We start from the raw sequence: 26,505 nt of genomic DNA, 5'->3' as shown, positions 1-26,505 counted from the left end.
CATTAGCATAACACAACACGTGTTGCAAAGCGTGGCTCTTCCCGTGGCGGGAAAACGCAGCAGCGGCAGCAAAATCTTCATCATCAGCAGCATCATCAGCAGCACTTTTATAAGAAGCAATACCATCGGCAACAACAACAACAATAGAAAAGCACAGTTATAATCCTTAGCACCGGAAGCATTCATTAGAAACAACAGCAGCAGCAGCGATAGCTGCACGCAGGAGCACAAAGCAAACAGCAACAACAACATCATCATCAGCAGTAAATACTTGGCAACAGAAGCGTTGCGAGTAACGGCATCGTTGGACAAGAAGTGACAACAGCCCACATCCAGAAGAAAACAACATCGGCAGCATAAGCAACAGCAGCAGCGGAAAAATATTAGCACCAACAACAACCAACAATAACAACAACAACCAACAGTATCAACCACAACAACCAACAATTTCAACAACAACCACCAACAATATCAACAACCAACAGTATCAACAACAACCAACAATATCAACAACAACAACCAACAATAGCAACAACAACAACCAACAACAATATCGACCCGCACCTCCGATTAGCACGTTTGCCCACGTACGGCGCGAAACAAGTCCAGCTATACAGCACCGTTCATAACATAACAAACAAACAACAACAACATCAACAACTAACAACAACAAGAAGAGATGTCTGCGGTGCAAGCGAAGGAGCAGCTGAGCCTGGAGCCCGCGCAGGAGAACGGCTTCGTGAGCTTCTTCGCCTCGATGGGCGACAAGGCCGAGGCCACCGTCCGCCTCTTCGACCGCCTCGACTTCTACACCGTCCACGGCCGCGACGCTCTCCTCGTCTCCCGAGACGTCTTCAAGACCACGGCTGTCGTCAAGATGCTGGGCACCGGTACGTCGCGACACACACAACAACAACAACAAACAAAAATAAACCCGTAAAAACAAAGTTTTTCACTATAAATCCTTTATATGCGTGGCGGCGGCTAGAGTCCTCTCGTCCTGTGGCTTGAGATGGCTGCCACCTATGGGTCACATGATTGCCTGCCACCATTAAGCAATTGGTAATTAAATATAATGTTTTTGTCCTAAAAAGTGTAAAATTTTTGAAATTAAATTTAACGAACATTAATTGTCTCGCACAACGAGTCTGTGTGCAAAATGTCAGCTCGATTGGATCACGGGAAGTGGGTTAAAAAACGACCGAAAGATTTGCACGGTCGTAAGCAAGCAAGTGAACTTAATATAATGGATTTAAAAAGACAAAGATCCCCCCCCGTGTAGCCTTTGAATGGTGGGGCGCAAGTGCTGGTAGCGAGCAGCACCTATGAAGGCCGGTACGGTACACGAGGGGGGTGGGTGGCTAGCAAACACGCCCGGCCGCCTTTGTCTCCCCGGTGGCGATGTTTAGTTTGCACACCGCACCAGGTAGTCATTTGAGGCTGAGTTGACCTAGGGGAGGCCCATGATCGGTTTAGATAATCGTCATCGGGGTTGGCCGTGAGCGGGAATCGAACCCGGGTCGCCGGGTTCGTAGCGCAGCGTAGCGCTAACCACTACACACACCTCGAGTCGTGCATTCACTCATTCATTCATTCACTCATTCACTTATTCGTGCAGTAATTTTGCTGCCCCCACCCCCCTCCGGTTCAGTCGCTCCTCCACTCGTCCACGCGAGTCGTTCATTCGGTTATCCCGTCGTGAATGTTTTCATTCGGCCATTCACGCATTCATTCAGTCGTTCGTGCATTCATTCAGTCGTTCGTGCATTCATTCAGTCGTTCGTGCATTCATTCAGTCGCTCATGCATTCATTAAGTTCGTGCATTATCGTTCGTGCATTCAGTCGTTCGTGCATTCATTCAGTCGTTCGTGCATTCATTCAGTCGTTCGTGCATTCGGCCGTTCGTTCAGTCATTCAGTCGTTCGTGCATTCATTCAGTCGCTCATGCATTCATTAAGTTCGTGCATTATCGTTCGTGCATTCGGCCGTTCGTTCAGTCATTCAGTCGTTCGTGCATTAATTCATTAAGTCCGTGCATTCATTCAGTCGTTCGTGCATTCAGTCGTTCGTTCATTCATTCAGTCGTTCGTGCATTAATTAATTAAGTCTGCATTAATTAATTGTCTTTCGTGCATTCAGTCGTTCGTTCATTTATTCAGTCGTTTGCATTCGTTAAGTCGTTCATGCATTCATTAAGTTCGTGCATTAATTAATTGCCGTTCGTGCATTCATTCCTGTTCACGCATTTTTTCGGCCGACCGTGCAGCCATTCGTCCACGCAATTATTCATGAAGTAATTAAATCATTCACCGAGTCCCACTTAGCCAGTCGTTTCGCATAATTCATTGGTTCGCACCTTCCTGTGGTCGGTCCATTCATTCAGTCATTCACAAACTCAAGAATAAATTTCGTTATTCGTTCGTCGGTTTTCATTCAGCTCCTCCTTTATTAAGTTAGGTCGTGATGATGATATATCTTACCACTTAACGTCACAAAACGTCTATCGGTGTATACTTTTATTTGTTTTCACCACGGGGATCCCCCCAATGGCAGCTGTCCCTGTGCGGCACAACGTGAACTGGGCACGAGTGGACCCACGTGGCTTTTGGTTTTCCCCAATAAAGTCACTCACGGGCAGAGGTCGCAAACGGGTTTTGATTCCTTACCCGTACCCGGCCGCACCAGGGTCGCAAACGGGTACCCGTACCCGGCCGTACCCGTACCCTACCCGGCCGGGTACGGGTAGGGTACGGGTATCGGGTACCTGATTGCGACCTCTGGGATGAAGCCATGTTGCAGGCGCGGGTGGGTTGATTCTAGGAACTTGAATTGTGAGAAGAGACAAGACGTTGGGAAATGAGTGACAAAAAGTTACTCACCAGTGACTCACGATCTACCCATACCCTACCCGAAATGAGTGACAAACGGTGACTCACCAGTGACTCACGGCCTACCCGTACCCGGCCGCACCAGGGTCGAAAACGGGTACCCGTACCCGGCTGGGTACGGGTAGCCGGGTATCGGGTAGAGTACGGGTATCGGGTACCCGGTTGCGACCTCTGCTCACGGGTGATTTCCCAAAACGGTGGTACATTTGAACCAGAACATCGCCACTCACACACACACACGGCCTGCTTTGTTGGGTTTCGAATAACCTCGCGCGGATCTTTTAACGTCCACTGTGATACAGACTCTGGGTCCATTAATAAAGGTTTTTGGGTTCGATTGCGTAATTATTAATGCGTCATAACCCTCCACCACCCGACACAGCCAGACTGTGGCGAGATGTTAACTACCTCGCCTGGTATGGAGGAGGTCTTGGGTTCGATCCCGACCCTGATGATGCATGTATAATACATTTAGGAGTTTGCGTGTCTCTCTCCCCGTGGATTTCTCTGCAGTCCTCCGGTTTTTCCCTCCACATTTAGAATCGACAACACGCGTTTAGAGTATTTGGCTGCTGTACATTTCCGCGTGATAAGCCAGTTAATTGAGCTATCATTCGTGGCCAGGTCGCTTATGAAAAAGAGCTATATAGCTCAGGGGTCCTTTACCTGGTAAATATAAAAATAGTTTAGTTTAGAATTTACCTGCAGGAATTGCCAGGGCGGCCTGGGGTTTCAACCACATGTTGAGGACTGTCTACCAGGCTGCCTATTTCATCTCATTCATGCGCCTTCTGCTTCACACCGGGCACTGCTTGGAATTTCCACTCATAGTCTCTCTTTACCCAACCTTGACCAATTCAAGAAAGCTATCAACTGATTTACACCTTCAAGAGTGCTGCTTGTTGCTAGCTGCTTGGCATTTTGGCCCTTTGGGTTGTGTGCTCAACCCCCAAGCGTCACGCTTGCAAACGACACTCAGCCGGTCTCTTTGAGTCCTCACCTAAATGAAACGAAATAAGCCTGAGCTTTTAGATTTTAGCAAATTTTTTTGATAGACGGCGAAGCGTTTGATAAAGCGTTGTCGGCGTTGCCGCTCGGCAGGCTCGCGCAAGCTCGAGTCGGTGGTGCTCAGCAAGATGAACTTCGAGTCGGTGGTGCGGGACCTGCTGCTGGTGCGGCAGTACCGCGTCGAGGTGTACCGCAACCGCGCCGGCAAGGGCCTCGCGCGACAACGACTGGCAGCTCGCCTACAAGGTGAGGGCGGGCAGGCATCGATGCCGTTCATCAAGTTCAGAGGTCAGCAACCAAAATAACATTAGAAGGCATTTTTTTTCGAATTCGGTAAAATAATCTTTTTCTAAATCCGCCAATGCCACGTGACTACGAGAGGGTGGTCCTTAATAAATATCACCACGAAGCAGCAGTCATTGAAGAGCCGCATGCGCCTCCGGAGCCGCAGGTTGCCTACCCCTGGTCAAGTTTAACCCCCTCGTCTGACAAGCGTGTCCAGGTACCGTACGTCCCTCTGTGTCAATCCACTGCCGGATGAAGGCCTCCCCCAATGCGTGTCGATCGTGGAGATTGTTTTGACCATACTTTGCCACGATGGTCATTGCAGGTTAAATTGGGGGGTAGTCGGGGCCTAGGAGAGGTCTCGGATATCGCTCGCCACAGATGTTATCCGTAGCTGGAAATCGTACTCATTGGGTAGTGTTAAACACTGCGCAGCCGCTCCAGCTGTTGTACTGGACATCTGTAAAAAGAGCTTTTTAGCTCATCGCATTTCTCCAGTATATATAAATATTCTGATTCTGATAACGCCCCGCTGCTGGACCACGTCGGCGCCCCCAATAACAACAGTGACCGTGCCCCTCTTCTTCCTCTTCCTCCTCCTCCTCCTCGTTGCCCCATCGCAGGCATCTCCGGGAAACCTGGCGCAGTTCGAGGACATCCTCTTCGGTAACGTGGACATGTCGTCCTCCGCCGGCGTCGTGGCCGTCAAGCTGGGCTTGGCTTGTGGCGTCGGCGCCGGCGGGACGGCCGCCGCCGCGGCCAGCGGCAGTGGCGGCGCCGACGCCCAGCGCGTGGTGGGCGTCGGCTTCGCCGACACCACGCTGCGCCGGCTGTGCGTGTGCGAGTTCCCCGACAACGACCAGTTCTCCAACCTGGAGGCGCTGCTCGTGCAGCTGGGGCCCAAGGAGTGCGTGCTGCCCGCGGGGGAGGCGCAGGCCGACGCCGGGAAGCTGCGGCAGGTGGGTGTGGGTGAGGGGGGCGGGGGGAGGCACGTGGTGGTGGAGTGGTGCGTGTTGGGTGGATGGGGGTGGTAACGTGTTGGGTGGATGGGGGTGGCACGTGGTGGAGTGTATTGGAGGGTGTGCGGTTGGGGTGGTACGTGGCGGAGTGTGGTGGTGGAGTGGTGTGTGTGGGTGAGGGGGGCGGGGGGAGGTGGGGGAGGCAAGTGGTGGTGGAGTGGTACGTGTTGGGTGGATGGGGGTGGCACGTGGTGGAGTGTGTGTGGGGGAGTGGAGGGAGGTGGGTAGATGGGGGTGGTACCTGGTGGAGCGTGGTTGGGACGGGGGTGTCGTGGTGTCAGGTGGGGATAATCATTTACTATCCTCCTCTCATCCATGTGCTCCTCTATTTGTCTCTCAGTGTAATTCCAAGCATGCTCCACTTCAATTGGCCTGAAGAAGAACGTTTGCAACCAGTCAATTTGACATCGATCGGAAACATGGACATTGGACAATGAAAATGAAAATAAATGCGACAAATGGAACAAAAAACAAGATTTTGTTTGACTGCTAGAAACTGGAGTAGTCGGTGGGCTTGGGCAGGATGCGTTGCTCGTAGGGGCGATGGCCGGTGGTCAAGAATGTGCCGTGTGAGAGGTGGCGGCACCTTGGGGAAGTCTTCATCCAGCAGTGGACTGATCATGGCTGAGGACGACGACGGTGTTGACGATGATGTTGACGATTGCGATAAAATCGAATCGCCGTACGCTTTATCGCAGGTGCCGAAGCGACTCGATAAGTAGGCCGCAGTTAACGCGAGCGTCGTCCGTGCGTCCGATCGCTGACAGGTGGTGCAGCGGAGCGGGCTGCTCATCACCGACAGGAAGAAGGTGGAGTTTTCCTCCAAGGACATCGTCCAGGACCTCAATCGCCTGCTCAAGACGCGCAAGGGCGAGCAGGCCAACAGCGCCGCGCTGTCCGAGATGGAGAAGCAAGTACGTGTGTGCATGGGTTTGTCTAAACGTTGAACTTCTTTCACACCGTACGTAGTCAACCATGCTAATCGGAGGTGCGGGAAAATCGGAAGTACACGAGTAGCTGGCGGCGTCGTGGGCGCTGAGAGTTTGTTGGTCGGTTCTCTCCGCGTGGCGAGCGACCTGGAGTTGTTAAAACGCGACCGCGTTCGCTCCGTGTCTGTCTTGTCGTCGAGGGAGACCCGCAGCTACTTTCTTCAAGTCCGTTTTGGGACTTGCCATAGATAAATGTGGCCACATTGATCAAAAGGGTTTCCCAAAAGATTGATTAAAAAAACGACAGGCGGGTTCAAACCCACGGGCTCCGTGGTGCCGGCTCGTGTATCGAACACGGCCATTGAGCCACTCGACGACTGATCGTCCCCGACCACTCGTCATCCCCATCCTTATCCTCATTCTCCTCATTGCCCTGCTCATCCATATCATTCTGTATCATCATCATCCTTTGCATCCTCTCCATTCTCTCCATCCTCGTCCGCACCACCCTCATCCTCCGCCCCCCCCTGCCCACCCCCCACATCCAACTCCTCGCCGTGACCCAGGTAGCAATGTCGTCGCTCGCCGCCCTTGTCAAGTACCTGGAGCTGACGTCCGACGAGTCGGGCTTCGGCCAGTTTGAGCTGAGCACCTTCGACCTGGGCCAGTACGTGCGCCTGGATAGCGCCGCCGTGCGCGCCCTCAACCTCTTCCAGGTCAGAGGGCGAGAGCGCAAGCGAGACGGGAAGTTGAGTGCGGAGAGAGCGGGTGCGGTAGAGGCAGAGCATGAGAGCGGGAGAGAGAGTGGCGGTGTGGGGGGGGCGGCGAATGAGAGAGGAGAGAGTGAGTGAGATGATAAATAGGGAAGCAAGAGAGAGTGACTCGGCGAGAGGGAGTGTGAGCGAGCAACGGAGGGGAGGGGCGAGTGAGAAAGTGAATGAACGAAACTAAAACGAAACTATTATTTTACCAGGTAAGGCCCACTGAGCTATGTAGGTATTTTTTCAGACGCGACCTGGCCACACATGATGGCTCAACGAAGTGGCTAATCACCTGGAAATTTAGAGCAGCCAAATATTCTAAATGCGTGATGTTTATAAATGTGGCGGGAAAAACCAGAGGACCCGGAGAAAAATCCACATGACCATGGGGAGAACATAAAACTCCAAATATACAGGTGTCAGGGTTGGGTTCGAGCCCACGACCTCCTGTATACTAGGCGAGGCAGTTAACATCTCACCACCGTGGGGCCAATAGTTGAGAGTGAGCGGGCGAGTGAGTGAATGCAGATGAGGGTGAGCGAGCGGCTGGCTGAGTGAGCGAGCACGACTTGATGAGAGCAAGCTCTTGGGGCAATCATCGTGGTTACACGGAGGGGGTGGACCTTTTGGTGATAGGGGAGAGCCGAGTGAGACAACGAGTTGGATGGAAGTGAGCGGGTGGGTGAGTGCGCGAGCGAATACAGATGTGAGTGAGGTCACGAGTCGCCCTCTGCCGCTCCCGCTCCTCCGTCCACCGTGACCTCGTGCGACCCCTCGGCAGGGCTCGTCGGACGAGGGGGGCCGCACGCAGTCGCTGTTCGGGCTCCTCAACCGGTGCCGCACGGCGCAGGGACAGCGACTGCTGGCGCAGTGGATCAAGCAGCCGCTGCTGGACCAGAACCGCATCGAGGAGAGGTGTGGCACGTGGGGAGGGTGGGGCAGTGACGCGGTGGCCCGACCGGTGGCGCATTCCCCCGCTCGTTGCAGAAGAGGTCCACGGTTCGGAATTCAGCGGCCGCCCCAATTTATTTGTGCGGTCGCGTATTAACCAAAACGATACGTGTTGTCCGCTTCACGGTGGACGGTAAAGATCCCGTGATGTCGTTCACGAGAGTCGGCCGTTGTGCGCCGACGTCAGGGTTCCTGATTTGAAAAGTTACTCGATTGGCGTAACTCGGTGGCAATCGTCGCCCCGTACTACGAGAACTTGCCACGACCCTCCTACAAAATAGTCTTGGTGATGCTTCCCTGGGTAGACAAACGCTAAATCATAATAATAATCATAATAATTAATACACAGGGGAGGAATGTAGCGGTTAGCGCGCTGCGCTGTGTACAGTATTTTAAGGGCTATACGGGGGATCTTTGTATTTGTGTGGTTTTGCATGCACGCGCATATGTATTTGCATCCACGTACGCTTACGCGCACGTTTTTTGCTGGTTTGCCGGCACAGGCGTGCGTACACGCGTGATACAACTTGTCCAGCACTTGACGCCGCGCTCAATGGCGGGAGAGTCACGTGACTTCACCCCAAGTCCCCCCCCCACAAGCATCACAATGACGCCCCCTCCAATCCTTCCTGTCCTCACCACACCCCCCTATCCCCCCCCCCCCCCGCCAATCCTCCCCCTCCCCCCTGACAATCCTCCATCCTTCCCACACCTCTCACGACCGTCCTCATTCCGCGTTTAACATCCGTTCCGATTCCTGATCTCGAGCGGGTATTTGGCCGGGGAGGTGAAATTCTGCAGATATAAGACAACCCCACAAACCCCACGGCCAAGGTATCCAAATCACCATACGGGTACATGCCCAGCTCTTCGTCATTCCGCCGCTCGATGAGGGCGTCCCCACGCCATGCGGGATCGTGGGTGTTATTTGACCGTACTTCACCGCGCTGGCGAGTGCTGGGTCGGTGAACGCGGGGGGGGGGGGGGGAGCGCAGATGCGGCAGCGCTCCATCACAGTGCACCAGTGGGTTTTCTGTATTTTTTTCCCGCACTTGCACACGACAGCCCCTCGCAACGGCCTTGTTGTGGTGCGGACACCGACGATCCAAGCGCTATCCAGGATCGTACCGGGCTGGGCTTCTGAGGTCTGATGAGACCGGGCGCATTCCCAGGCGATTTGGTCGTAAGCAGAAAAGCAGCATTGCTGACGGGGTGTGACGTTGGAGGTAATTCTAATTTCAGGAAAAGTGGCACATTTTTTTTATACAATAACATCCACGGTTTGACACCAGACTACAGGAACACTGTCATCAAATCTACCCCTCCCCACTCATCCTTGCCTAGGGGTCTAAGTGTCCCTCCCTTGTCTCCCTCCCCCTCCCTCTTGCCTCTCACCTCCCTCTCGCCTCCCTCCCCCACCTTCCTCCCCCCTCGCCTCCGCCTCTCTCCTCCCTCCCTCCCTTCTCTGTTGTTGCCCTGCCGAGCCCAGAGGCTGACAGTGTTTGATACAGTGTCCCGCATCCGTCAGTCCGATAGTTGCTGCTGGTGTTGCTGCTGCACAGCGTTGTAATGCACGGCACGTGTTTATTTTATTACTATGATAATCGTCAGGATCATGATGATGATGTTGGTAATGATGTCTGTGCCAAGGGATTTTGGCACGAAGGATTATTACCTACGAAGTTATAATGGCCATGTAATTAAGACTTTTATAGGAATTGTCTTCAATGCGACACCCCATCAGTTTTAATTCTCTGCTACGCCGGAATGTTTGGGTGATTCCGTTAAAAAATATCGATCGTTTCGCTTCATGTGGAAGGAAACCAGAGGACCCGGAGAAAATCCCCCCCCCCCCCACGCATTCCAGGGGAAATGATAACACTGAAACTTCTGCATTAGTGGGGTTCATGAAACCCGCTTGCTGTACTGCGTTCCCCCATACCACCTGTCTGCCCCGGCTGGAAGTTTTGAAATCTTCACTCGATCCGCCAACCCTCGCCTCTAAAGCGCCGGGCCACAGGCGTGCGTGACCGCCGCGCCCTGGCCGTGCGTGTGGAGTGGAGAGATGTTGACTACCTCGCCTGGTACGCAGGAGGTCGTGGGTTTGATCCCAGCCCTGACGCCTGCTGCTGTAAATTTGGTGTTTCCGTGTCTCTCTGCCCGTGGTCGCGTGGATTTTTCTCCGGGTCCTCCGGGTCCTCCGGCTTTCTCCCTCCACATTTAGAAACACCGTCACGCGTTTTAAGAGTATTTGTCTGCGATAAATTTCCACGCGGAAAGCCACTTTGCTGAGCTATCATTTGTGGTAGCCAGGTCGCTTCTGAAAAAAATCTACATAGCTCAGTAGGGCCTTTACCTGGTAAAATAGAAGATAGTTTGAAGTTTAGTTTTAGTTCACGAGTGTCCCTGCCGTATTTTTGTTGCCGCCCTGCTCTGTGATCTCCGTCTCTGAGGGCCACCGCCCCCCCCCCGCCAAACGTCACTCGACCGTCGCCAGCCGTGACGATCAACGCCCCGCGGTGGCAACCCAGGGGCGCTCGCTGCGAACGCTTAAAAACACCGTCGCGTCAATTATTCAGCGTGGGTGCAGTTGTGGTGGTTGTTGTGCTTGTGGTAGTGATGGGTTCCACGTGGGTGTGGTTGTGGTGGTTGTTGTGCTGTGGTGGTGGTGGGTTACGCGTGGGTGTGGTTGTGGTGGTTGTTGTGCTGTGGTGGTGATGGGTTCCACGTGGGTGTGGCTGTGGTGGTTGGTTCCACGTGGTTGTGGTGGTTGTTGTGCTGTGGTGGATTCCGCGTGGGTGTGGTTGTGGTGGATGCCGCGTGGGTGTGGTGGTGGTGGGTGCCGCGCGGTTGTGAAGGTTGTTGGGTGGTGGTGGGTTCCGCGTGGGTGTGGTTGTGGTGGTTGGTTCCGCGTGGTTGTGAAGGTTGTTGGGTGGTGATGGGTGCTGCTTGGGTGTCGTTGTGACAGTTGTTGTGTGGGCGGCGTGCGCGGTGAGCCGTATGAAAACCAGGCGGACCGGTCTGATCGGTTAGCCAAGTAAAAGAACTCGAAAACAACCGTGCTGCCCCCCACCGCCACCACCTGCCCCCCCAAAACAGCCCGGGGGCTACACGCCACTCACGGGGACAAGGATGGGTTCGGTTCTCATCCCCGGTGCGTTCACACGAAACTATCACGACATCTCGTAACCGCGTTTCCAGTTCACTTTTTTTGTCTTTTTCACTTTGATTCTATTTTTTAAATTGTAACACAGTAAATAAGCAGACGGCGTGTACCTCCTTCACGTATAATTCGTCTCTCCACATGAAAAAAACTAAAGTACATGTCTTACACAACCCATCAGCTGCACTCACGGCCTTCTGGGAGTGTGAAAATTCGGCAGCATTGCTTCAAGACTTGCAAAACCCTGAACCGGTTTCGAAATGCAACGTCTCATCAGCTTTGCTTGAATTGTAAAGATCGACACGGTTAGCAACGAACTTATAATCCGTCGTTGAAAAAACACTGTTTGCAACTGCTTGCAGACAGGATACAAATTTACAAAAAACAACAGGTTTTGTTATATTTTGTCAAACAGGTGCATTTTGGCAGGCAGCGAATGAGTCTCCCGGTTTTTCCCTCCACGTTTAGAAACACGCGTTTAGAGTATTTGGCTACTAAAAATGTCCACGTGATGAGCCACTTCCGTTGAGCTACCATTTGTGTCTAGGTCGCTTTTGAAAAGAGCTGTGTAGCTCAGCGTGCCTTACCTGGTAAAAAGAACTAGGAAATAGTAGAAACAATCCACGTGTGTCGGATTCCATCTAATCGCGGACGATTATAGTGGGGGGGCGTGACTGTAGTAAGCAGTAGCGAAAATTGTCTCTCTCCCCTTGGCCTGCGTAGATCTTTCTTCAGGTCCTCCGTGCATTTCGAGTATTTGGCTGCTATAAATGTCGACATGATGAGCCCCCTTCGTTGAGCTATATTGCTCGGTTGGCCTTACCTGGTTAAATTAAAAAAATTGTTTAAGTTTAGTTTAAGAGTGTCCCTTCACGGACGATGATAATCCGGGGCACTACCGCGGTCAGCGACAGTAAAGAAACAACGCGGCGGTCGCGACGGCGACGCCAGTGGGGCTTAGCGAGAACCCAGCGAAGCGAGTCTCGAGTTCGCCCCCCCCCCCGCGCCACACCAACCACAACAGCTACCCGCTTACCCACCACCCACCCGTCCACCGGAACCGCTGCGATTTCGACTCCCGCGTCACACGGCCGCGGCTTGGTGCGTGGTCGCGAGCGTTGGATTTGCGTTCAAACGCCACGGGGCAAAAAAGCTGCCGATTCCCCGTGCATGGAGGCGGCCTCCATTTTGTAAGGAGAGTTGAGTTTACAAATGCAGAACGCACGGACGCGACGGGATGCCCCGCGTTCTAACACGGGCGAGTGCCTTCGAGCGCATGTCTCAGTTTTGTTTGTATTGGTGATTGTGAGCCGTGTGCGCTGAATTTTGTACTGGTGTTGGTAAAGCTGTGCAGGTGAGTGATTGGTTTGTTGGGTTTTGTAGGGTGTCCTGGAAACGTGAGCAGTGTCTTCAGATGTACAAGCACACACGGGCAGACTGGACACACAAACATCCCAACAATATAGGATCACAGAGCTCGGGCAATCGCTGCAACCGGTTCTGACGGCTTTCTTCCCGAGCCTCTTTGCGAAGCCTGCGTGCATGCTTCAGATTCGGCAGTGGTTTTGAGAAGCGGATTTGCATGAATGCCGCTATTTGTAAAACAAAAAAAAAACGGTTGGAAGGACAGACACGGGCGAAAGGAAAGGTTTCTTGGACACAGTCGGGGAAGGATCCATCGTGGTCCCCCTCTTCTATGGATGTCGTGACTGCGCGCCCAAGCTCGCCACTTCTCCCTCACGCGCCCACCCCGACTAACAGAGTGAGGAACTGAAAGCCGTCTCCTCCGCTGCTTCTTCACGATGCCTTTTTTTCCCCCCTGTTCTTACCAAGTTTTTTTTTATCGCGCCTTTTTGGCGTCATCTCGTTTGGAAATCTCTCACGGAGCAAGCGTTGCCCTTTCTTGTCCACTGAGTGTAATTTTTCTTCTTTACGCACGGTGGAGGGTGAGCGGGGTACGACAATGGATCTGTGCCGCCCGCCTGTATTCGAACCCAAGTTCTCGGCAAGTTTCGGTCCAGCTCTCTGACCTCTGACCCACCCGGTCTCCACTTCATCTTGTTTTTTCAAACATCGTGCGCCGTGCAGCCGCCCGGTCTTTTGTAACAAAAGAGACGTTCACATCGTCGAAGCCTCCGCATTAAAAATCACTGCTTTTATACACATCCCAATCAACCACATGTCCTTCTGGGAGCGGGGTCAATTTGTTAGTGCTGCCCCGGATACCCCTGGGGGTCGTCGGTGTTGTTGTCATCGTCGTTGACGTCATCTTGTTGTGGTTGGACTGGCAAGAATGTCCTTGTGTATGATAGTTACACAAGCACCCTATGTTTGTGTTGCTCAGTGCGTCTGTCTTGTCTGCTGTTGTCGCGTAGTGGCTTAGCGCGCCGCACCATGAACCTGGCGACCAGAGTTCAATTCCCGCTCAAGGTCACCGCCAGTGACGGTTATCTGAATCGGTCCGAGGCCTCCCCTCAGTCAACTCGGTCTCAAATGGGTACGTGGTGCTTCGTGTAAATATCGTCGCACATAAAGGCGGCCAGGACGTGGTGCCGGCCACACCCACCACCCCTATGGGACGCCGTGGTGGCCAAGATGTTGTCTCTGTCGCCTGGTACGCAGGGAGGGTCGTAGGTTAGGACCGGGACCCTGACGATGCGTGACGATGCGTGGTGTCCACATGTCTTCTCTCTCGCTCTCCCACCGAGGTGGCCGCGTGGATTTCTCTCCGGGTTTCTCCAGTTTTGCCTTCCATATTTAGAATCAACGTGCGATTTGATGATTCGGATGCTCGATGAGCCATCATGTGGGGCCAGGTCACCTCTGAAAACGAGCTCATAGTGCAGTAGGCATTTGCCTGCTTAATTAAAATAGTTGGGCTTCAGCGCAGCACACCAGGGTATGCCGGTGGTAGCCTCATAGGTGTTCACCAACAACAGTCGCCCCAACAGTTTGTTAAGGCTAAACGGGGCGTGGGGGGACCTTTGCCTTTTCTGACATTAGCAGCCTCTCTCTGCTAATGTCAGCAGGCATGCAACTTGGGGGGTCACGAATCGTCGCTTCAAAAGCGCGCGTAGGGTTTTGCGGCCGGCTCGCCGCGTGTCGTCCTGTCTCTCGCGTTCCGTCTGTGCCGCCCCTTGCATTCTGTCCCACATGCTGTCAGGACCGAGGGAAACGCCGGCGTGTCATCGGGGATACGCGCCTCGCGTCAAAGCACACGTCGTCGCTTTACGCACGTGCGATTCGATTTGCGTGCATCGTCGGGTGTCGTAATCGGCCTGAATGAAAGGACGAACGGCTGGAACGTTTGCTACCCAGGGTCGGCGAGCTGTGTGGCCTGATGGCGCCACCTGGCTTATTTGGCAGAGCCTTGCGCACGCCGGTTGGCGGTCGACGTTCTAAGTCGGTGGTTCTTAACCTGGGATGCACGCGCCCCCGGGGGGGGGGGGGGGGGGGGTGCGAGACGTGGCCAGATTTTTTTCAAAGGTAAATTATCAAAACAAATTAAGCACGGGCACGTAAGTACAACTACTTTGTTTCATCAAACCCCTATGAATCTATTAGCATTATACATTTTTAACGATTGAGAACCAAAGGTGTGCAAGGCTGCTGTGAAGGTGAAGAACCGCTGGTTGAGCTAAGGGGACTGCGCAACCCCCGTGGTCAGACCCCCCCCCCCCCCCAGAGGTCGCAAACGGGTTTGATTTTTTACCCATACCCGTACCCGGCCGCACCAGGGTCGCAAACGGATACCCGTACCCTACCCGATACCCGACTACAAGTACCTGGCCGGGTACGGATAGTCGGGTATCGGGTAGGGGTACGGGTATCGGGTACCCTGTTGCGACCTCTGCCCCCCCCCCCCCCCCCCACCGTGCTCCGTGGATCAAACAAATCAGTCGAGACCCCGGTGTACGGCAGCCAAGAGCAGTTTATGCGAAGGCTGTCGCTAGAGGTGTGTGACACGTTTGGCGCAACGGTCCTCCGCTGACTCTGCTCGGAGACGTCTGACTTGCCCCCTCTCCGCCTTCAACATGGCAAGCCGCGCTGCCGCGGTGGAATGGTCGGCGCTACCGGACTTGCAATTCAGGGGTCGCCGGTTCGACTCCATCCCCCGGCACGGCAGTTCAAAGCTGGAATTTAGGCAAAATTAAGTGCAGAACCCCGTGGGTTTTTGTTGCGGTTGTGACCTAGCCGAGACCATCAACATGTTAAACTTGAGAACCCGGTTTAATCACAACTGTGTCAGTCTATGGGTCTCTGTGCAAGTCTATGGGTCTCTGTGCGAGTCTATGGGTCTCTGTGCAAGTCTATGGGTCTCTGTGCGAGTCTATGGGTCTCTGTGCAAGTCTATGGGTCTCTGTGCGAGTCTATGGGTCTCTGTGCGAGTCTATGGGTCTCTGTGTCAGGCTATGGGTCTCTGTGCAAGTCTATAGATCTCTGTGCGAGTCTATGGGTCTCTGTGCGAGTCTGTGGGTCTCTGTGCGAGTCTATGGCTCTCTGTGCAAGTCTATGGGTCTCTGTGCGTGTCTATGGGTCTCTGTGCAAGTCTATGGGTCTCTGTGCGAGTCTATGGGTCTCTGTGCGAGTCTATGGGTCTCTGTGTCAGGCTATGGGTCTCTGTGCAAGTCTATAGATCTCTGTGCGAGTCTATGGGTCTCTGTGCGAGTCTGTGGGTCTCTGTGCGAGTCTATGGGTCTCTGTGCAAGTCTATGGGTCTATGTGCGAGTCTATGGGTCTCTGTGTACGTCTATGGGTCTATGTGCGAGTCTGTGGGTCTCTGTGCGAGTCTATGGGTCTCTGTGCAAGTCTATGGGTCTCTGTGCGAGTCTATGGGTCTCTGTGCAAGTCTATGGGTCTCTGTGCGAGTCTATGGGTCTCTGTGCGAGTCTATGGGTCTCTGTGCAAGTCTATAGATCTCTGTGCGAGTCTATAGATCTCTGTGCGAGTCTGAGTCTCTGTGCGAGTCTGTGGGTCTCTGTGCGAGTCTGTGGGTCTCTGTGCGAGTCTATGGGTCTCTGTGCAAGTCTATGGGTCTATGTGCGAGTCTATGGGTCTCTGTGCGAGTCGCTGGTGACCGTGCCGAGACCATCAACTCGCTGCGCTTGAGGCAGGCGGTTTAATCGCGGAACAGAACCCCGGATCTCCGCGGTGCCGGCTCGGCGCTCCGATGTCGGGAGCCGCTCTGCCACCCCTGGAACGGCTCTGCCGTGCGTGCCCTGCGTGCCGTGCAGGCTGGACGTGGTGGAGTCGCTGGTGGACGACCCGGACCTGCGCCAGGCGCTGCAGGAGGAGCTGCTGCGCCGCTTCCCGGACCTGGGCCGCCTGTCGAAGCGCTTCCAGCGGCGCGCCGCCACGCTGCAGGACTGCCACCGCGTGTACCAGGCGGCGGGCCTGCTGCCCACCCTCGTCGGCGCCCTGCAGCGCCACCAGGGTGCGTGCTCGTGCGAGCGTGCGTGCGTGTGTGTTGAACTTTTTTCGCACCGTACGTAGCCAACCGTGCTTATCATAGGTGTGGGGTAAGTGGTGCTGGCCACATCACCCCCTCGTGTGCTGTGCCGGCCTTCATCGGTGCTACTCGCTGACAGCACTTGCCCCAACGGTCTGTTACAGGCTACATGGGGGATCTTTGTGTGTGGGGGAGCAGTGGTGGAGCCATAGCGCAGTGGTTAGCGCGCTGGGATACGAACCCAGCGACGCGAATTCGATTCCTGCTCACAGCCAACACCAGTGATGATAAGTATCTGATATGGTCCTGGGCCTCCCCTAGGTCGACTCAGCCTAAAATGAGTACCTGGTGCGGTGTGTAAACATCCGCGGCTGGGGAGACAAAAGCGGCCGGGCGTGGTTCTGGCGAACCCACCCTCTCGTGTGCCGTTCTGACCTTCATAGGTGCTACTCGCTAACAGCGTTTGGGCCCAACAGTCCTATTAAGGCCGCAGGGGGATTTCGGTCTTCGCGTGCGTGCGCTGACAGGCCCTCGCCAGGCCCTGCTGGAGGAGCTGTTTGTGCAGCCGCTGCTGGAGCTGGAGAATGACTTCTCCAAGTTCCAGGAGATGATCGAGACGACGCTGGACATGGAGCAGGTGCTTGTGCCCGCTTGCGACGGCTTGGCGATTTAAAATTCATTCCCGTGCCCGGCGACGCTTGCGTCCGATAGGATCGTGCGATTCAAAGATCTGTAATTTTTGTTCGATGCGCGCAAAGTGGACGCACGTTTATCCGCCGAGGGTAACGGTTGCAACGCGCGGAACGGGTGAGACAGGGACGAGCGAGCAACTACGGGTGGGACAAACGGGACGGTAGAGACGAGTACAAATGAGACAGAAAGGAAAGACATCACGACATCACCCAACAAAGCCAGGACAGAAGAGTGCAGATGAGACCGGTACACACGGTATAATCAAGGAGGTACAGAGGCATCCGGATGACAATTAACAAGCGGTACAAGAGAGCAACGAATCTTGAATAGGAACTGTGACCCCGGATCGCGACAGTTCCGTTAAATCGCCTGGGCAATCGAGGTGGGAAGAGGTGAATTTATTTGCAGCGTCTCTTTGTTTGAGTTTGTCTCTTGCGGTGAGCGAGCGCGAGAGCACGAGGTCTCAGCTCAACCCCATCCCCCTCATCCTCTTGTCTGTGCAGGTGGAGAACCATGAGTTCCTCGTGAAGTCGACCTTCGATCCCAACCTGGAGGAGCTGCGGAGTCGCATGAACGAGCTGGAGCGAGACATGGACAAGGCGCTGAGCTCCACTGCACGGGACCTCGGTCCGTCACGCACGTACACACACGTGCGTGTATATACGCTCGCACGCACGCGAGCATGTAGACGTTTGCACGATCAAATGCGCGCAGGCACAAACACGCGTACGCACACATGTACACATTGATGATTTGTCCTTGCACGTATGTGAGATCGTGATATATCAACATGTGTTTACAATAATAATACTTGTCCTTGCCCCAAAACGTTATCCCGATTGTGCTCTCTCAGCTTCACGTCTCGAAGCATTGATTCTCGTGCCCGTGTTGGTATCATGTACGTGACGTGTACATCTGCGCGCATGCGCGAGTGTGGCTTTCGGTGGGGAGAGGGTGGCGTAATGGTGAGCTCGCACCGTGCACCGAACCCGATGACCCGGGTTCAAATCCCCGCTCAGTCCAACATTACGAATAATCTGAACCGGTCCTCGGCCTCCCCTAGGTCGACTTGGCCTCGTGCGGTGTGTATAACCGCAGCATTGGGGGAGACGAAGGCAGGCCGGGCGTGGTGCTGTTGGCCACACCACCAGGCTCGCCTCGTGCGCCGAGCCGGCGTCCGATTGGTTGCTTGCTAACAGCACTTGTCCCCCGAACGTCTGTCCGAGGCTCTACGGGGAGTGGGGCGGGGGGGGAGAATCTTTACCGTCTGCGTGATTTTTCTTTGGTCGTCGTCTCTTGCCGTAGGTCTGGAGGCCGGCAAGACGGTGAAGCTGGACTCGAACGCGCAGCTCGGCTTCTACTTCCGCGTGACGAGCAAGGACGAGAAGGCGCTGCGCAACAACAAGAAGTACTCGACCATCGACTCGCAGAAGAACGGAGTGCGCTTCACCAACAGGTGCCGCCGTCCCCCCCTCCCCTGCCTGCTCGCTCGCTGGGTTCGAGGTAGAGCTCGCTGGGTTCGAGGTAGAGCTCGCTGGGTTCGAGGCAGAGGTCGCTGGGTTCGAGGCAGAGCGTGCTGGGTTCGAGGCAGAGGTCGCTGGGTTCGAGGTAGAGCTCGCTGGGTTTGAGGTAGAGCTCGCTGGGTTCGAGGTAGAGCTCGCTGGGTTCGAGGCAGAGGTCGCTGGGTTCGAGGCAGAGCGTGCTGGGTTCGAGGCAGAGGTCGCTGGGTTCGAGGCAGAGGTCGCTGGGTTCGACGCAGAGGTCGCTGGGTTCGAGGCAGAGGTCGCTGGGTTCGCCGCAGAGGTCGCTGGGTTCGACGCAGGGGTCGCTGGGTTCGAGGCAGAGCGTGCTGGGTTCGAGGCAGAGGTCGCTGGGTTCGAGGCAGAGGTCGCTGGGTTCGAGGCAGAGGTCGCTGGGTTCGACGCAGAGGTCGCTGGGTTCGACGCAGAGGTCGCTGGGTTCGAGGCAGAGGTTGCTGGGTTCGAGGCAGAGGTCGCTGGGTTCGAGGCAGAGGTCGCTGGGTTCGAGGCAGAGGTCGCTGGGTTCGAGGCAGAGGTCGCTGGGTTCGACGCAGAGGTCGCTGGGTTCGAGGCAGAGGTCGCTGGGTTCGAGGCAGAGGTCGCTGGGTTCGAGGCAGAGGTCGCTGGGTTCGAGGCAGAGGTCGCTGGGTTCGAGGCAGAGGTTGCTGGGTTCGAGGCAGAGGTCGCTGGGTTTGAGGCAGAGGTCGCTGGCTTCGAGGCAGAGGTCGCTGGGTTCGAGGCAGAGGTTGCTGGGTTCGACGCTGCGTTCGACGCTGAGTTCGACGCTGGGTTCGACGCTGGGTTCGACGCTGGGTTCGAGGCAGAGGTCGCTGAGTTCGAGGCAGAGGTCACAGGGTTCGAGGCAGAGGTCGCTGGGTTCGAGGCAGAGCGTGCGCGTTTGTGTTGTAACGTTTTCGTGAACGCTTCCAGTGGCCAACTGAAGATAATCGCGAGCGCCGTTGCGGAGAATGTGAGGAACGACACATGAGCGGGCGATACGTCTGCCTCCCTTTTATAGATTTGTCCATCCACTTGAATTTTTTTTTTTACATTTCCCATGACCACAAGGTTTGCTATTAACACCACCTGGTCGCAGCTCGCCAGCATGGCTTCAAGCGAGCCCGACTTTGCTGATGAGACACTGTATGTCTAAACGGCTCCAGAGTTTGCCCGTGTTGGAATGATGCACTCCCAGAAGGCGTCGCCGTTGACGGGATTATGTAACAAATACTTGATTTTGCTGTGCCAACCTTGCTGTGTAACCGTCACTTACTGCGTCACTATTTACTGTGTCACAGTTGCTGTCATTGTGTAATCATCAGTCACCGTTGCCGTCACTGGTGCTGTCATTGTGTCACCGAGTCACCGATGCCGTGTCGCTGTGTCTGTCACCATCACCGAGTGGCCGTGTCGCTGCCCGCAGCAAGCTGAGCGCGCTGAACGAGGAGTACGTGCGCTGCCGCGACGACTACCAGGAGACGCAGAAGGCCATCGTCGTCGAGATCATCAACATCTCCGCCGGTGAGCGGTGGCGCCGCTGCTCAAACTCGGCCCCTCGTCGTCACCACCACCCCCACCATCATTGTCATCACCGTGATTTTCTACCATAACCGTCGTGTTTTTTTGTCTTTCACTTTATCAGCCTTGACGTATCGTCAGCATTTCATATCATGGTGAAATTGATGCTTTCTCCCTCTCGATTATCCCACATATCCTATTTCACTGTTGTACCCACCATCACTCATCCCACTCATTATCCCACCTATCCTACCCCCTGTTGTACCCACTATCCCACCATCACTCATCCCAACTCTCCTACCATCACACATTCCCACTCTCACCATCACTCATTCCACTATCCCACTCATTACCCCACCTATCCTACCCACTATCCCACGCACTGCCCTACCTGCTATCCCAACCACTCCCCCGCTACCACCCGCCGGCTTTGCCAGGCTACACGGAGCCCATGCAGTTGCTGAGCGACGTGGTGGCGCGGCTGGACGTGCTGACGAGCCTGGCGCTGGTGTCGCACTCGGCCCCCGTGGCATACGTGCGCCCGCGTCTGTCGCCGCCCGGCGGTGACCTGGTGCTCAAGGGGGCGCGGCACCCTTGCCTCGAGGCCCAGGACGACGTCGCCTTCATCCCCAACGACGTCGCCTTCCACCGCGCCGGCACCACCTTCCACATCATCACCGGTGCGACGCGCGCCGTCGTCCGTGTCGGTTGCGTTGTGGCGGAGCGTCGTGACCGTCGCGTTATTTGATGTTGTCGTTGCCGCGGTGATGCGTTGCGCCGTTAGCGGTTTTGTGTCGTTGTGGTGTTGTCATCGTATTCGGTGTCACCGTGTCGTGTGGCGTCGTGACGTTTTGTCGTGGCGTGCCCATGTGCTGCGATGCGTCCGTCACATCGTTGCGTCGTTGTTGGAGATGCGTCCAACGTTCACCACCCGCATGTGTGTTTTCTTACACGCGCACACGCGACGCGCTCGTCGCTCGCCCAGGCCCCAACATGGGCGGCAAGTCGACGTTCATCCGGCAGACGGGGGTGATCGTGCTCATGGCGCAGATGGGCTGCTTCGTGCCGTGCGACGAGGCGAGCGTCAGCGTCGTCGACTGCATCCTGGCGCGCGTCGGCGCCGGCGACAGCCAGCTCCGTGGAGTCTCCACCTTCATGGCTGAGATGCTCGAGACGTCCGCCATCCTCCGGTATGGGGGCGGGGGCTTTTAGGGGTGGGGGTGGGAGGGTTGATCAATCAATTGGTTAGTCAGTTGATCAGCAAAAGGCAATTTAGCAGTTAAGTCAGGCGATTGATGCATCAGTCAGTCAAACAGTGATGTCCGGTTTTTTCGAGGAATGTGAAGATCGATACAAAATATAAGAAACTTCTACATCCTCTGTGATGCCGCAAAGAATAGCTCGTCCATACCCGCCCAATAACAGCCCACGGCCAAGCCCTGGGGTACCAGCTCCCAAGATGTCGCACCTTCGCCACCTAACCCACTTCGACATCACCCAGCTCACTCACCTGACTCACCTCGCTCTCCTCACTCACTTCCTCCTCACCCATGCCACCCATCCCACCCATCCCCCTTGTACTCTGCAAACCTTCGGTCACCTCGTACTCCTTCGCGCACAGTTCCGGCCTCAATACGCACTCGCTTAAGAGTACAGCAGTTCCCTCGTTTTAACACGCAAGAAGCGTTCCTGAAAAGTGCCGCGTTATGCGGGGGATTGCTGCTCCTGAACGACGTTTGCGAACTGTAAATTCAGCCTGCAGTCGTCCCATGGCAGGACAGAAACTGAGATGAGGGTACGCTGCCACACACTGTTAAACATTCCACTCAACCGCGCAGTTCAAGAAAGTAGTTCTTCGTCGGCCGCTCAGAAAGCACCGGAAAACGGTGGCCGTTCCGCATTGCGTAGAAAGTGTTCCCGAATTAAAGAACCGTGTTCTAGCGAAAACTCGTGTGAACATGACGCGTTAGGAGAGGAGTTACCGCACTTGCTCCCCCCTCTGCACAGTCGGTTCCAACACTGGTGATCTACGTGTTCATATGTCTCCGTCTCGCTCGCCAGGTCGGCCACGGAGAACTCGCTGGTGATCATTGACGAGCTGGGCCGCGGGACGTCGACCTACGACGGCTTTGGGCTGGCGTGGGCCATCTCGGAGCACGTGGCCACGCGCCTGCGTGCCCTCTGCCTCTTCGCCACGCACTTCCACGAGCTGACGGCGCTCGCCGGCCACGTGCCCAGCGTGTCCAACCTGCACGTGACGGCGCTCACCTCGCACCAGACCCTCACCATGCTCTACCGCGTGCGCAAGGGTGAGCCGCCGCGGGGGCAGGGTGGCAGCGGAGGTTGGGGCGGGCGGTGGACGCGGTTTGTTGATTTGTCGCTTTGGTTTTTAAGTCGGAAGTGATTTCCTGCTCGATTGAGCGTCAAGCCAGTAGGTGTTCATCTCCTCCTGACAGCCCTGAGCCATTGGTGGAAATTCCACATTCCGATGACGTGGGTATATCCCTCGATAGGGCACTATCGGTGACTTCGCCACACAGTGGTAGCTATTTTATTGACCGCGGAGGGATTATGGCACGAGTCAACCCCCCCCCCACCCCAACGATGATTTGAGCGGCTCGCATTCGAAATTATAAATCCTGAGCTGCGCACCGTTTAACCTCTGACCCCTCACCCCGGTTGCGGTGTAGGCGTGTGCGACCAGAGTTTTGGGATTCACGTGGCGGAGTTGGCTCACTTCCCGCCGCACGTCGTGGAGAGCGCGCGGCGCAAGGCCCTGGAGCTAGAGGAGTTCCAGGCCCTGGATGTCGCGTCGGACGTGGACGGAGAACCAGCCGTCAAGAAACTCCGCTCCGAGCGAGAGGTAAGGGGAGTCGGGGGGCATGGGGAGGGGGGGTTTGTTCATCATCGCCGTGCCGGAGACGCTGCTGAATAGGTACCGTGTGCAACAGTTCACCGATTAAAATCGACTGCCTTTGACTTTCACGGTTGGCTACGTACGGTGCGAAAGAAGTTCATTATACGTGCTTGGTCAATGCTTTTTGCCAACGCTCACCCACCCACCCGTTCAAACCGCTCAGTCACTCGCCCTTGCTCGCCCTCCCGTTTGAACATTTGCTCACCCCCCGTTATTCGACTGCTTATTCAATTCACTTGCTCGTTTGAGCGCCCCACTCACTTGCTTGGCTTGCCAATTTGACCCAAACGCCCATTACCCCTCCACCTATTCGCCCCAATCACTGGGCCCTATCGCCCACCCACCCACTCTCACTCACTCGACCTCTCGCTCACTTGCCCACACTCCCCACCCTCTCGCCCACCTGGCCCCTGTTGCCCCTCGCCCACTCATTCATCCGCTACGACCGTTTGATCGCTTCACTGGCTCGCTCGCAGACTCAACCCTCCCCCCCCCCCCCCCCCCCGGTGTCGATCCCCCTGGTCCCCGCCCCCGTAATCACACAGGAGGGCGAGCAAATCGTGCGCGACTTCCTGGACAAGGTGAAGGCCCTGCCGCTGGACTCGATGGCGGCGGACGAGGTGGCGCGTGCGCTCGCGGGCCTCAAGCAGGAGGTGGCGGAGCGCGGAAACGCATACGTCAACGGCTTGGTGGCACGCGCGGGCGAACGCGGCGTCACGGCCAGCTGAGCCGCCCCAGCGGAGACCGTTGGAGAAAGAGGTGGGGGGGGGGGGGGAGTCGGCGAGAGGTAAAGAGGATGTAGGGAGAGTGGGAGAGGAGGCGGTGAGGACAGCAGAGAAGGAGATGGAACGCTCACTCCACGTTCCTTTTTCCGTGCCTCCCACCTTCTCAAAGTGAGGTGGAGAGAGTCTGCATCATTGCTCACTTGAATTATCTTCACTTTTGTAGAAGTTTACCGGAAGGTGGGTGTCAGGTCGTAGACCCACGATTGTTATACAAAAGCGACTGCCTTTGACTTTCACTGTCCGTTATTAAGTGACTGCCATCCAGGGCTAATTGCGGGAATGATCGTCAATTATATAAAATCGAGTTGTGCCCGTGAGACGTGCGTTACAAATGATACATGTTGCGCAATGGAGTGAACAGGACGGAACAAACTGTAAACAATAACAAAGTAGACGGCCAAACAATCGCGCCCATAAATCCGCTATCGGTGTGAATGGCGGGAACCATTGCTTGCCTGGGTTGGTGTGATTTGTTCTAAACGTGATAGCAGTTTTACTGGAATAAATACATTGGATGACGAATAACGGGTCGGCGAGCATCGTCAAATGTAGCACGAGTAGTTGCTCTTTTTTTCATAGCGGCGACTTTTATGCGACGCTGTTCTTTGCGGTTCCAAGCGGCCGTGCGTTGGGGCTCCTGTACCTGGGCTCATGGGTGGTGGGTCGCGAAAGCTAAACAGGGCTGAAGTTAAACAGGGCTACAGTTAAACAAGACTAAAGTTAAACAGGGCTACAGTTAAACAGGGCTAAAGATAAACAGGACTAAAGATAAACAGGGCTAAAGATAAACAGGGCTAAAGTTAAACAGGACTAAAGTTAAACAGGGCTAAAGATAAACAGGGTGACAGTTAAACAGGACTAAAGATAAACAGGACTAAAGTTAAACAGGACTAAAGATAAACAGGGCTACAGTTAAACAGGACTAAAGATAAACAGGGTGACAGTTAAACATGACTAAAGTTAAACAGGGCTAAAGTTAAACAGGGCTAAAGTTAAACAGGGCTAAAGATAAACAGGGTGACAGTTAAACAGGACTAAAGATAAACAGGGCTAAAGTTAAACAGGACTAAAGATAAACAGGGTGACAGTTAAACAGGACTAAAGTTAAACAGGGCTAAAGATAAACAGGGTGACAGTTAAACATGACTAAAGTTAAACAGGACTAATAAAGTTAAACTGGGCCAAACTTTAACAGGGCTAAAGCTAAACAGGGTTAAAGTTAAACAGGGCTTATCCCACTCACAAATTCACCGGCTCGCGTTATTCAAACACAGCCTCGGTACCAAAGAATAATTCCACCCGTTGTCTCTTCCGCTTGCACAGCTTGTTTTCTTGTGTTCGTCTATGCCTTGTCTGTTAATAAAATTTGTCTTTTCTATATATCTTTGTAAAAATGTTGCTATATATGACACGTGAAGGCTTCTAGGTAAGATAAAAAAAAAGTCTTATTGCGTTGTGGTGGTGCTTCACCACACTTATCCTTGCGAGTCGGCGAGGAAGTTAACGTCACACCGCTGTGGCGAGATGTTAACCACCTCGCCTGGCATGCAGGAGGAAGGGGGTTCGATCCCTACCCTGATGCCTGTATATTTGAAGTTTGCATGTTCTCCCCATGGTCGCGTGGATTTTTCTCCAGGTTCTACGGTTTTGCCCCCTTCCACATTTAAAGAATATTTGACCGCGATACATTTCCACGTGATGATAAGCCACTTTTCGTCGAGCTGCCCCCCCAGCGTTCCCAGGAGACACCGCAGTGGCACGCTGTCACGTGAGGGGTGGGCCCACAGGAGCACGGCCACGAGCGCCAGGTATCCCCAGCACCACGAGGAGAAACACACCCGCCCCTGCCGCCGCCCCAGAGTGAAGTTTCCTTACCTCGAGGAGGCGCCTCGCCCCTCCATGTGGAGTAACGTCACCTGATAATTAATATTAATGGCGTAGGTCTATTTGGAAGACGTCACCTCTTCATGATTATTAATGAGGGGGGCTGTTCGACGTGGAGTGACGTCACGCGCGGGACATATTCTTGGCTCATTATCGTAGTTAGTCATTGGGTGCCTGCGTGCTGTGCTGCGCTGCAGCAGAGGAACAGAGTTCACTAAGCTCGGAGCCGGGACGAGACGACTGAGCTAATAACCACGGAACCAGGTTTGCATTTGTATTGGCCACAAATACAAATGCGGTGGGGTTGGTGGTGCAAACAGTGGCCAGCCACACTGCCACTACTGGAGACGGCTTCCATGAGTTTGATTCACAGCCGCGGGTGACGTGAGTGGTAGTGATATCTGAACCGGTCCTGTGGGTGGGCTCCCCTGCTGAACAACTCACTGGCCGGGCGTGGTTGAAATATGGCCAAACAAACCCTGACCGATGTGGGAAGGGCCCGGGGCCATCAGAGGTTCATTGCCAAAGGATTACAAATAACGTCAACGTCTATACAGGCGGTATCTGTGACACTTTCTGACATGTGGTACCGATTCTGTTCTGGAACACACGACGACGATTTGATCGAGAAAAAAAAAATGCTTGACAACAATGAATACAGCATGACGTAGAAAGCCTCCGAAAAGCTGTCCAATTCCTTTTTTTTTAATTACAACTATGCCATTTTTATGACA

The 26,505-nt window shown here is 54.7% G+C and overlaps 1 protein-coding gene across 1 annotated transcript; it reads left to right on the top strand.

Moving 5' to 3' along the window:
• On the top strand, positions 1–25,267 carry LOC133341313 (DNA mismatch repair protein Msh2-like). The gene is given in 17 exon segments (XM_061549831.1): positions 1–890; positions 3,991–4,106; positions 4,108–4,143; positions 4,806–5,141; positions 5,969–6,115; positions 6,697–6,846; positions 7,673–7,806; positions 16,240–16,439; positions 16,982–17,091; positions 17,651–17,774; positions 18,453–18,603; positions 20,091–20,188; positions 20,623–20,865; positions 21,171–21,375; positions 22,247–22,494; positions 22,876–23,048; positions 23,648–25,267. Coding segments are annotated over 17 exon segments (2,865 nt in total). The 5' UTR covers positions 1–679; the 3' UTR covers positions 23,831–25,267.
• Positions 25,268–26,505: the final 1,238 nt, after the last annotated feature.

Source organism: Lethenteron reissneri, chromosome 11 (genome assembly GCF_015708825.2).
Source record: "Lethenteron reissneri isolate LAM-NWPU_2019-01 chromosome 11, ASM1570882v1, whole genome shotgun sequence".
Taxonomy (NCBI): Eukaryota; Metazoa; Chordata; class Hyperoartia; order Petromyzontiformes; family Petromyzontidae; genus Lethenteron; species Lethenteron reissneri.
Note: the sequence above shows the minus strand (reverse complement) of the source record. Positions and strands in the feature narration are given on the sequence as shown.